This window comes from Amblyomma mixtum, chromosome 2 (genome assembly GCF_055824585.1).
Source record: "Amblyomma mixtum isolate Tamu chromosome 2, ASM5582458v1, whole genome shotgun sequence".
Lineage (NCBI taxonomy): Eukaryota > Metazoa > Arthropoda > Arachnida > Ixodida > Ixodidae > Amblyomma > Amblyomma mixtum.
This window is the reverse complement of record NC_143013.1, coordinates 80,794,558-80,806,618: the sequence shown is the minus strand read 5'-3', so window position 1 is coordinate 80,806,618 and position 12,061 is coordinate 80,794,558. Positions and strand designations below refer to the sequence as shown.

The window sequence follows — 12,061 nt, the reverse complement described above, 5'->3', positions numbered from 1 at the left end:
AATAAACACAAAACTGAGTTCATGTTTTTGTTATATAGAATTGCTTATTACTGCCTCTTAGAAATAGTAGCTGCCAGAAATTTGATTTAGCACTCATTGAACGTGGCTACATTTTATTTACCCCAATATCCGAACCATTCTCAATGCTTACAGAGCTTCTATTCGCTTGTTAGCGGCGCTCTTAATGCGTGAAAATGAGTATAAATTCGCTATTTTGCCTGATGTCGTAAGAATTGGCTGGTGGCGGTCAAACGTTGTTTGTATTTTCTAATTTATTCTTCGTACGGTCTATTGGTATATATAATCGATTCATGAAAGATATTAGATCATTTCTCGGTTCTTAGAAAAATTTGTGTATATAAAAGTTAATATTAATGCGTTTCTGAAGTCGGCGTTTTCGAACCTGCGTCTATTTACCTCTGTGTTCTATGGTTCTACAAGGCACTGTCAGGAGGAGACAAAACGTCGTCTCCTGAGGGGAACGATTTATCTGCAAGGTTTTTAATCAAGGGGAGTTTTAATCCGGAGGCAATTTAAAAATGGGATACCGCTTCATGTGCACATTGCAATTCAGAAAATTGTAACAAGAAATAAACGGCGGCAGTTGATTTCGGTTTTGCGCACAGTATATTGTCCAGCACGAAGCACTAACCAGATCACAGCGTCTTCCATTCCGAAGCAGCGGTGGAGGCCACGTAGGATGCACTGCCTTCAGTTGACTGAAACAACTTCCACAGGTGGAGCGTCTGAACTCCAGGCACTTTCTTTGCCAGTTTCCATTGTTCCTCCTTCACTTCGCGAAAGTCTGCTAGCTCCCTCTGTGGCAGCTCCAGAATGGTGATGTTCTTTAGTGTTTCTTGAATTACGTCTACGAAGACTCCGGCTCTGTGTATGGCCTCACTTGCAGGCTTCCGCAAGTTGTGGTTTGATGCTCAATGTTTTACTAGCCCACCAAAGCCGTCGCAAGCATTTTTGCAGTGTCCCGAGGCCGAAAACATCAATATCGTCCGTTGACATTCACTGCGCTGCACCTCATGAAACTGGTATTTATTCCTGAAGTGAGCGGGAGCCCGTCGCTCAAATATATTATCTTGGTGTAGATTGGCGCGTTTTCTTCGAAATGTGCTTTGACTCTCGACAGAGCCAAGCATGCATGAGCGGAATCATGAGACATATCGTCGAAATTAACGGCGTAGTTAAGAGTCGATTTTCTTGACATGACAACGCAGGTAAACACGGTTACCTGTTTTTTCTGCCAATGGTACGCTTGTACTGAGTCTGAAAGCACAACTGTTCATTTTTTGGCGAAATCAAAATGTAAAACAATTGCACGTCTCTTGCAGCCGTGTGTTTTTTCATGTATTGCTCTGGTTGCACAGATATAATATAGTTGTAGGGAATGCATTTCATGGCCACTCTTAGAAATTCTCTCTTAAACGATGAAGCGGTCAGAGTTTTTTTAACTAGCTCACCGTATTCCCATGTAGCAATCAGCACCTCATCCTCGCTGCTCATTTAAAAATTTTCCGAAATGAAAATGCCAACATGTGGATAATGGCACAATTCCAGAGGAAACATGACGCAGCATACCACCATTGAGCTTCGAACCACAACTTGCGAAAGCCTGCAAGTGAGGCCATACACAGAGCCGGAGTCTTCGTAGACATAATTCAAGAAACACTAAAGAACATCACCATTCTGGAGCTGCCACAGAGGGAGCTAGCAGACTTTCGCGAAGTGAAGGAGGAACAATGGAAACTGGCAAAGAAAGTGCCTGGAGTTCAGACGCTCCACCTGTGGAAGTTGTTTCAGTCAACTGAAGGCAGTGCATCCTACGTGGCCTCCACCGCTGCTTCGGAATGGAAGACGCTGTGATCTGGTTAGTGCTTCGTGCTGGACAATATACTGTGCGCAAAACCGAAATCAACTGCCGCCGTTTATTTCTTGCTACGATTTTCTGAATTGCAATGTGCACATGAAGCGAAATCCCATTTTTAAATTGCCTCCGGATTAAAACTCCCCTTGATTAAAAACCTTGCAGATAAATCGTTCCCCTCAGGAGACGACGTTTTGTCTCCTCCTGACAGTGCCTTGTAGAACCATTGAACACAGAGGAAAATAGATGCAGGTTCGAAAACGCCGACTTCAGAAACGCATTAATATTAACTTTTATATACAAAATTTTTTCTAAGAACCCAGAAATGATCTAATATCTTTCATGAATCGATTATATTTACCAATAGACCGTACGAAGAATAAATTAGAAAATACAAACAACGTTTGACCGCAACCAGCCAATTCTTACGACATCAGGCAAAATAGCGAATTTATTCTCATTTTCACGCATTAAGAGCGCCGCTAACAAGCGAATAGAAGCTCTGTAAGCATTGAGAATGGTTCGGATATTGGGGTAAATAAAATGTAGCCACGTTCAATGAGTGCTAAATCAAATTTCTGGCAGCTACTATTTCTAAGAGGCAGTAATAAGCAATTCTATATAACAAAAACATGAACTCAGTTTTGTGTTTATTTTTGTATTTTAAAACAATATAATGCAACACTTTTCTAGTGCCTTAAAATTATCATGTATTGAGGATTATTCAGGCAAATGTTAAGAAAATTCGATGATGATGTTTTTTTTTAAACCCAAGTCAAAGTTGTCACTTTTTTGGCGTTTTTGAACTTCGGCCAATTTTGAGACCGTACTGAAAACTATCTTCCAAGTCTAGAGCAACAGAACTTGCCTGAGGTGCGTAAAAACAGCTGAAAAATACTGAGAAAAATATTCAGTGGGAAGATCTTTAGGCATCTTGCCCTAAGGCTGCCCTGAAAAGTGCCTTTTTTGCACCGCATAGCTCCAGAAGCGAAGTTTGCAATTTTTTTACTCGGAAGGTTGAAAAATAAAGCAAACAATTTTTACTTTCTCGCATTGTACAAGTTGTAAAGAGGTTCTGAAAAAATAATGATGCGCGGAAAAAATTTTTTGTGCATGGAATGAGGCTTCAAACTTGCAACTTTGCGAAGTGAAAAAAACGAGATTCTCCACCCCTTGTGACGTGCGATTTTTTTCCGAGAAAACTACGAAGCTTCTTGCAAAACTAAGGTTCATTCCTTTGTGTGGACACATTTGCCCACCATATATAAAAATTTCATTGAAAACAAAAAATGGTCATGGGACCTCGATTACCGTTCTTATCTGAACACGCCCATATATATATGTAGCCCAACAAATTTTGGCTATTTCGACGAGTTAGGCGCACTGAAGAGGTTGCTTTGCCTGCAAGCTTCTCGTAAGCGCATGTATTTTGGCGTGATGTAGCCAAAAATTGTTGGGCTAAAGCGCCGAGGGCAACTACGTTTTGAAATTCTAAAAAAAACTGATATGGGTAATATTTACGGTGGGCTACACGCCTGTCAATAATTAAGGAGCCTAAAAGTAATAGTTAAAGTTAATTATCGAATATTGGTTAACCAGACTGCTAGTTAGCAGGCCTAAGCTGTATTCTGATGTAATATATTGGTGAAAATGCTATGCCAAAAAAAAAAAGATCTTCTAACTAAAAAAGGCATTTTCCACCCAGTTTATATATTACAAGAACGAAAAACCTGTTTTAAGATTTCTATAATACAATCCATGCAATCGTCGCAACCAAACCTTGAGAATCCCCCCGCCTCCTGAAAAAGAAAAGCGGTCAGGAGAAAATTTTCTGCTTAACTTAACTTCGAGTTTCTGAGATTTCTGCCCGAATAAATGGTGAAAAGCAAGCAAATTTGAAGCGGGAATTTAGATTTGGCTCACCGTCCGGGGGGATCTCCGTTCTCGTGGAAAAAGACCGTCTCGTTGTTCCAGTTAAAGGTGGCGTTCATGAGGTACTGGAGGAAGACGGAGCCGTTGACGGGCACCATGGCGGGGCAGACGCCCGACGTGTTCGGGCACAGGTCGTTGTGCATATTGTGCAGCCCGTACGCCATGGTGTAGATGGACTTCTTAACGAACTCGACCTTAGTGTCTTGCTTGTGGCCTTCCTTGAGCTTTTCGTTATCTGCGAAAAGAAGTACAAATGGTTCAGCTTTATCCAGAACTCTTGGAAGAAAGCTGGAAAAACTGCACGATAAGAAGAAAACATAACGTAGGTCTGCGGACGCTATTACACGAGGGACAGGATTACGAACTAAGAAAAATAGGACCAGGGTCTCGAGCGCAACGCAGTGCATTCGACACAAGCCGATAATGCTACACTGGTGCCATGCGCTCTGCGCTTCCCTATGCTCTCTCACGATGCTACCGCTCACTCGACTCGTCTCTCCCTTTCGCCGCCTCGTTATCGACAGTATTAAGTCGAGGTGCCACCTGTTGTCACTGCTATGAAGCAAAATGCCGGTGTGAGCAAAACGGGGAACACGTTCAAGGACGCCGTGGCTTAAAGGGAAGCTGAAACGGTTTTTTGAGAATTCAAGGCTATTTAAGAATTCGAATCTATCAAACTTCTAGATAAACCATGCAAACTATTTTTGCCCTAGCGTTTAAAATGGTGACATAATCGTCGATTAAAAACGCAACTATATTTAGGCTTCTCCTCACTACGTTGGAGAAGTAATAGGAAACTCGGCAATGACGTCACTGCTGTCGAAATTTCAATGTCCGCTGCTTACGCCTGCATTACGCGTCGTCAGAGGGCGCCAAACAATGCTTTGTGAGCTTCAACTTCGATGGCCTCAGTTTTCTTCCATGGAATAATCGTTTCTTCGCTGGAAACGTAGTGCTGTCATACGTGACGTCATTATCGGGGCCTTTGCCCGTCGCTGTGCACTTCAGAGAAGGTGAACGCCGACGACGACGTTGTTCGGCGATTATGCCACCATTTCAAATACTAGAGCAAAACGATTTCACAGGATTCACCAGCACATTTCGCACATTCGGCAACCTTAAATTCATCGAATTCTAAACCCGCTTCAGTTGCCTTTGAATTAGTACCCGTGGTGAACTAGTCCCACGGTATTTCTGCCCAACTGAGAAATTAATATCCTTACACGCGCGCGTATGCTATAAGGGGCTGCGAGTCCAATGTTACAGCGGTGTTCGAAAGCCATCGTTCTTAGGATTGGCTCGCAATTTGTTCAGATAAGTAAGGATTGTGGTCCCATTCGATCTGTCCAGTATCTGTACCGAAGTAATGAAAAGGCTCAGGCGGCAAATGGACGTAGACTGCTTCTTTCATTCCATTAGTTTTTTAAAGCAGGTGATCGCTGTTGTAGAGCGCAAGAAAGGCTGCCGCTGAAAATGGTTAATGTTGCTGATAATGATAAGGAAGTGAAGTCGAAATGAAGCTGAAAGTAAGAAAGTACAGGGGCCTCGTGGATAACCTCACGATGGTCAGCCATGACAGATAACCAGACAATAGGCGATGCGCTGGCTGATCGCGAACCAATGCCAGAAGCGATCCGTCATCCTCGTTATCGCCCATGGTAGAACTACAGTGAAGCCAGTACTAGGTTACAGAAACAGCTCAGAAGCAGTTTCTTGAGTGGCAGGGGCCTGACATACACAACACAGACTAGGCAACCAACTGCACCGTGGGAGTGGGTGGGGAGGAGGGTGTAACACAGCAGATGAGGGTAGAGGACTTGGTTAACGATATGAGTGGGCTGAATTTGGGACCGAAGAGTGGCTGAGGACGGTGTCGGACTTAGGACATCATCCTAATGGACGTTCGCCTCAACAGCGGACTTGACGCCACATCAGGCGAGCGGGCATTACCTGTGCATGTGCGGTTGTAGCGTCCCGAGCCGGGGCCGAGTCCGAGGGAGCAGTTGAAGCGCACTTCCCAGAACTCCTTGAACCACGGGTTCCGCAGGTTGGTGGAGGGTTTCAGGCTGAAGTAGTACCGGTCGAAGTCGTGGTCATAGTTGGCGTGGAAGCGGATGGACAGGCTCCCTACGGACGCCTTCTCCTGGTTCTTCACCACGTCTTGACGGTCAGACCAGCCGTCGCTGCAAGCGAGAAAGGCAAAAACACAGTCAGAAAAAATCATGGCACACTTACTGTTATGACTGTACAAAAAGATGTATCCTTGTACCGCAGACGCCCTTAATTAGTTCTCTACTGGGACACGTTGAAACCCTCGTCACGTTGTGACAATTCGCCTCTCCTGCAAATGACGGCATTAGGTTTGTCCATCGCAGGTAATCAACTGTGTATTTACTGGTATATTGATCGGTACATCATATAGGTCGACCCCCAGCTTTTGATGTGGGCCGCACACCTTAAAAAAACACAAAAACAGAAAGAAGAAAAAGTTGGAACGGCATATAGGGTCAATCAACGCAACCTCCGGGCTACGACATTAAATTAAGGTGACCAGCACAACGAATCACATACCCGAACAGCGGCGCTGCCAAGAAAAACTTGCCAGCAAACACGGCGCACTTGACCACTGAGTGCAAATTTAACACTTATTTCTAAAGAATGGCGAGACTTATACGCATTTATTACGTTCTATTAGAGCTCGGCAAACGCCCAGAGCGGCCGTAGCGTCGCCGATGTGGTGCTTTAACGGCAGTAATCCTCCAAGGATGCACGAAATTTGGTGTTCTTATTGCACAATAAAAGGATCGCTGGCTGCTTTCTTCAGTACTTGAAGGAATTTTTAGGCAACATCGAACTCGCGTGCTATCACTCAATTTTTCGACTCCTTCGCGATTAAGGCGACAGTTCGCTCAAAGGGGCTCTGAATCACCTTCCGAGGAGAGTCCATCAACGCGCTCAATCTCTGCATTGTGTTCTCATGATCACCTAAACCAACTAACCCACCCGATGTTCCGGAGGCATGTAACTTGGAAGTGTGTGGCTGGACACTAGTTAGTGAGGCATAATAGTCCCTAAGAATCACAGTGGAAGGGGGCGCTATAAAGCGCGTACTAGCCACGGGAGGCATGACTCGTCGCACGACTGATTGATAAGAACTTCCGTTTTCCAAACGGGTCTATGGTTGCCGTCGCCGCTAACACCATTGACATCGTACTATTTTCTGCGTTTATAGCCGGGTTAACTCCTTCTCTGGCCGATATTCACGTATAGGTCGAGCTACAAATTTGGAGAGTGCGATTCCGGAAAAATAGGTTGACCTATGCGGGAGCAAATGCGGTTGAAGGCGAGCATAAGAGATTGCCGACTCAGCGCCGAGTGGTTCAAGGGTTCACTTGCATGCTCATACTGAGACGGACGGCAGCCATATAAACGAATGAAGGGAGAACGATGCTGAGCCAGAGTCGCTAATGAGTCGCCAATGGGTCGCGGGCAACCGTCGAATACCGGTAAGTCGCGTGCAAGTGGCTAAGCCAGTAGCAAAAAATGCGACTCACAAAATATGAATTACCCTAGCATAAGACCACTTAGTTCCTCTGAAACTTGCGAGTTGTTGACTGAAGTTGTTTACAACGACAGACTGACTTTTACTGGTGGTGCTCCACCATTCAAGCATATCTCTGTCACTCTGAGGATCACATACATTGACAGCCGAGCAAAAAATAAAAAGACACAGAGTATTGATGAAGGAAATACTTTAGTTCGGGTCATGTTAGGAAAGGAAGAAGTGGAAATCACGGAGTCATGCGTTTAAAGCAAGATGTGCTTGTTTTGAACTGGAATAGATATGAATGTTTAATACAGGTGCAAACTTACTCCGGCTTGCTAGTGTGCGCTGCCCTAATTCTGCCATTTTGGCGCGTGAAATAAGCACACTCAATATTAAGCCAACGGTGGAGACGTTCAAAACGAAACCCCATAAACCAAACCAAACCCGAAGCTTTTGCTTTACTGAAAACGCATTTGACGGCCTCGAAAGCTGATGTTTGCTAGACGACTGTAATTAATAACAAAAAGCAAAAAAAAAAAAGAGAAAGCCTGCACCTAAACGATTGCTGCGTCACCTATATCCTGGAAAAGAAATTGTAAGCACTCCTCCGAAGCTTCGTGAATCTTCGTTTGAAAGTGCGCGAAAGATAACAAAATACAGAACGTTATATCTTTAGAAACAACAAACATTCATCTCCTAACGCTCTTATCGAAAACCTGGGATTTCGCTTCATTCAACAAAACTATTTCAGTATTTTTGTTCTCTGTGTCTTTTATAACGTTTTTTTTTTAATTTTTCTTTACCTTACTTACTGTGGGGAACACGGGAGACGTTCGTAACACGCTGCCTTTATTTCGAACCTTGATCCCTGATGCAGCCATAGATATTACCTGTTCCTCGCGAGCAAAGGTGGCGAATAAAATAAGTAAACGAAAACGAACAATCTGAGCAAGGAAGTGCAAATACGCTGGTGTGCAGAACAATGGAGCTTTGAAAAAATCTTCACAATTTTTCACGTATACACTCGCTTCCTAGCATGACATCCTCGCTCTCTCACCAGCGCGTACGTTCAAGAGGGGCGAAAGTTAGTGCTTTTGTGCCCCCCCCCCCCCCCCTCTCCGGAAAATTAAAAAATAAAAATCGCCGCATAAACTCGCGAAACATCAATCCCTCGCTTCGGCATCCTGCCCCATTGCGTCTCCGGCAGCTGCGCTGCACGGCGCAATTGAAAACAAAAGCCCCGTTCCGATTCGCGAACCGTCATGTTTGCCGCCAATTTTTCTTTATCGGAGATCCCCTTCTCTGTGTTATTTTGCTTTTTGTAAACCCGGTATGGCGACATCCATGGCGACGGGAAATTCGAGGTGCGAGTCTGGAGCTCCGCGAATCGTCTCAAAACTCCGTCTTTCTATTTTCAGCCCAGGTTACTGCTGCCTTCGCTTTCATTTTTATACGAGGAACGGAAGAAAGAAGAAGCGATGGAGGAAGAGAAGAGCACACACACACGTGCCTATGACTCGAGACGATTTCGCAAACGGTGACGAATTCTTAAGGATCTCGAAAGTGCTTCGAGCTTGGGTCGCACGGAGTTGGTCGAACTTATTCGCGAGACGATCTTTCGAGAGATCGAGAGAGAGAGAGAGAGAGAGAGAGAGAGAGAGAGAGAGAGAGAGAGAGAGAGAGAGAGAGAGAGAGAGAGAGAGAGACCTCTGAGAACCCTTCTGCCCGTTTAGGGTCGAGGAGAGGCGAAGACTGCTCTCGAATCGACAAGTAGTGTCGTACCGTTCGTCTAGACACCGAAGGATATAAAAGCGGGCCTTTCTTCGACAAAGCTGGGTGGTGTTATTGTTTCTTTGCTTGCAGGTTATAATCGTCAGTCCTGCTTGAAGTAACTTAGTTGAGGTGGGAGAACATACGTGGGGTAAGCATGCAATGTGCGCCTAACCGTAACCTGATCCGGCATTACCCAGTGACTACAAATTACGTCTATAGTGATTGTCTAAAACAATTTTTGCGCTTTGAGAGAGGGTGAAGAGGGAACAAAAACGTACTCTTCTTTTTTTTTTGTCTGACGATTGTGATATGCGATATAGGCAGAAATCCCGGGTATAAGAGAATATCAGGTTTGGAAACAGAAAATTTTGCTTGTCGAAGGAAAAATATGTGTCAAACCTGGCTGCACCGCATTCACGTTATTTTCGCACAGAAGTTTCCACCGTATTTGGTCGGCCTCCTTGTCCAGTGGGCTCTTCAATGTATTCGAGAGTTGTCAAAGTAAGAGAATAAAGCAAACAAGGAGTTCCTTATTTTTATATTCAGGGCTGTTCTGCCGAGCAGAAAGTTTCAGGTCTGCGTAATTATTATACTTCTGTCTCGTACTTTACATCGCTTTGCATACTTTTCATAACATACTTCTACTTTGAATCACAAAATATGACTGCTAAATAAGAGATGTGCAGTGAAAATAAGTGCAATCGTTTCTTGCGAGCAATCGCTTTTCGTGATGATTTGCATGTAATTCGTCTTTGTGGAAATCCATGAGGTCATAAGCATGTGAAAGCAGCTTTGAATACGCTTTTCCTATTGCGTCCAAGAAGCTGTTAATTTTACTGTTGCGGTAGAACCAGCTTTACTCAGAATTGAATTCTGCGGTACTTTTGTTTACTACACAAGATTTATTCATGCTGTTTTATTGTGAACACGTCTGCTTAAAGCATTCCTTCAAGTTTTCAAAGCAAAGCTTGGTAGCCTCTTGCATATATACCGGGTATTTTACCGAAAATCTGCATTTTTTTTTTAAATATGCGTTTTCAGTTAGAAGGGCGCTTTTTTCGGCATAGCATTGTCAGCGGTATAGCGCGTTAGAGTACAGCTAAGGCGTGCTCACTTGTAGGCTGGTTGACGAAAATTGAGTACCTAAGTTCTTACTATAACTGTTCGTCTACTTATTTATTGAGGGATGTGTAGCCCAACCTATGTATTACCCATATCAGTTTTTTAGAATTTTGAAAACGCAGTTACCATCGGCGGTATGGCCCAACCTATTTGGGCTATTTCGACGAGTTACGTGGTCTGGAGGGGTTGCTTTGCCTGCAAGCTTTTTGAAAACGCACGTCTTTTGGCGCGATGTAGGCAAAACTGGCTGGGCCACAGCGCCGAGAGTAACAGAATTTTAGAAATTACAAAAAAAAAAAACTGATATAGATCTCACTCACCCACTCCGCCCGCTTCCGATCTCTTAACGTTACACCTATCATTTTTCTTTCCATAGCTCGCTGCGTTGTCCTTAACTTAAGCTGAACCCTCTTTGTTAGCCTCCACGTTTCTGCCCCATAGGTGAGTACCGGTAAGATACACCTGTTGTATACCTTTCTCTTGAGGGATATTGGCAAACTGCCATTCATGATCTGAGAAAACCTGCCATATGCGCTCCACACCATTCTTATTCTTCTAGTTATTTCCCTCTCATTATCCGGATCAGCTGTCACTACCTGCCCTAAATAGACATATTCTCTTACTAGTTCCAGCACCTGGATACCAACTGCGAACTGCTGTTCCCTTGCTAGGCTGTTGAACATTACTTCGGTTTCCGGACATCACATGCATCTAAATGCGGCTTCGATGACCATATTCGAAACCGCGAACTGGCGCTCAGCAGCTGGCCACCTTATAGCTCTTGATTCATCCCAGTGGATGAAGAAAACTAAGCATGACCATGTGTGCAGGCATGTTTCTTCTTCTCTGGGGAAGCGGAGATAAGCGTTACCAAAACAGAGCCAAACAACCGACGCCCACGCATTAGGAGAACCCGAAAACAAAGAGAAACTCTAAAGGTGAAACAACACGGGAGGGTAGCGACGAAAGAAAACAAAAAACGCTTCCGGCCATCATTTATGACCACCGACACGTGTGCAGGAGTGGTCCGGCAGCGTTGTAAATGATTGATGGGGGCGCTAGCCCACCAACAGTTTCCTCCTATTCCTTTGTTGTTTTTCTGTCCAGATGGTACTTTCTACTCCCGTTGGGGATGCAAAACATGAAGCGTGTGCAAGCGATTCGGAAAAGCCTATATGCGAGCTGGTTTGAAATGGAAACACCGCAGTGGCGATTTGTCAGTGTGCTCTTATGGTGTTGTTCAAATGTAAACATCAGAGTGTTTTTATTCAAAAATAAATGCGTACATAAAATGTAGAAAAGAACAAGAAGAGTTCTGAGTTGTTTAGCTTTGTACACACACTGCCGGCGTATCGTGATGCAAGTGGGAACCACGGCACTAAGGTGGCCACATCTTGCGGAAGGTCGCTTAACCGCGCGTGGCGCATTTGTTGTATGACATGAAATTGTCTGCTGCTTTTTTTTTTTTTTCGTGGCGTAATGCCTTTTTAGCAGGCACACTTCTCTAATGGCTTCACTGCTGTCTACGTTTTGGTCGAAAACTGAACATTAAAGGGAACTGAGGACCAATTGAAATTGACCTGTATCGATAAACTATAGCATTATAAGGATAAAGAGACCAACATCAGCGAACACGGAGGTTTTATAAACCACAAAAGAGTAAAAAATGAGATACACGACTCGCCGTCACCGGGCTGTTTCGCTCGTAAACTGCCTACGTCGACATTGAATTTCGGGAACGGAGTCCAAAGACTATGCTCTAGCGCCATTCACCTCAAAATGGCCGCAACCTCTCCTTCTCGGTGTGAACG

The 12,061-nt window shown here is 44.3% G+C and overlaps 1 protein-coding gene across 4 annotated transcripts in view; it reads right to left on the bottom strand.

Moving 5' to 3' along the window:
- Positions 1-12,061, bottom strand: part of LOC149359864 (metabotropic glutamate receptor 5-like) — a 469,646-nt gene that overhangs the window by 53,372 nt on the left and 404,213 nt on the right. For all 4 annotated transcript variants that reach the window (XM_089571977.1, XM_089571976.1, XM_089571974.1 and 1 more), the window contains 2 exons: positions 5,759-5,991; positions 3,800-4,043 (listed from right to left, as the gene is read on the bottom strand). In XM_089571977.1, the coding sequence (XP_089428103.1) occupies positions 3,800-4,043; positions 5,759-5,991 (477 nt within the window). The remainder of the gene's footprint in view (positions 1-3,799; positions 4,044-5,758; positions 5,992-12,061) is intronic.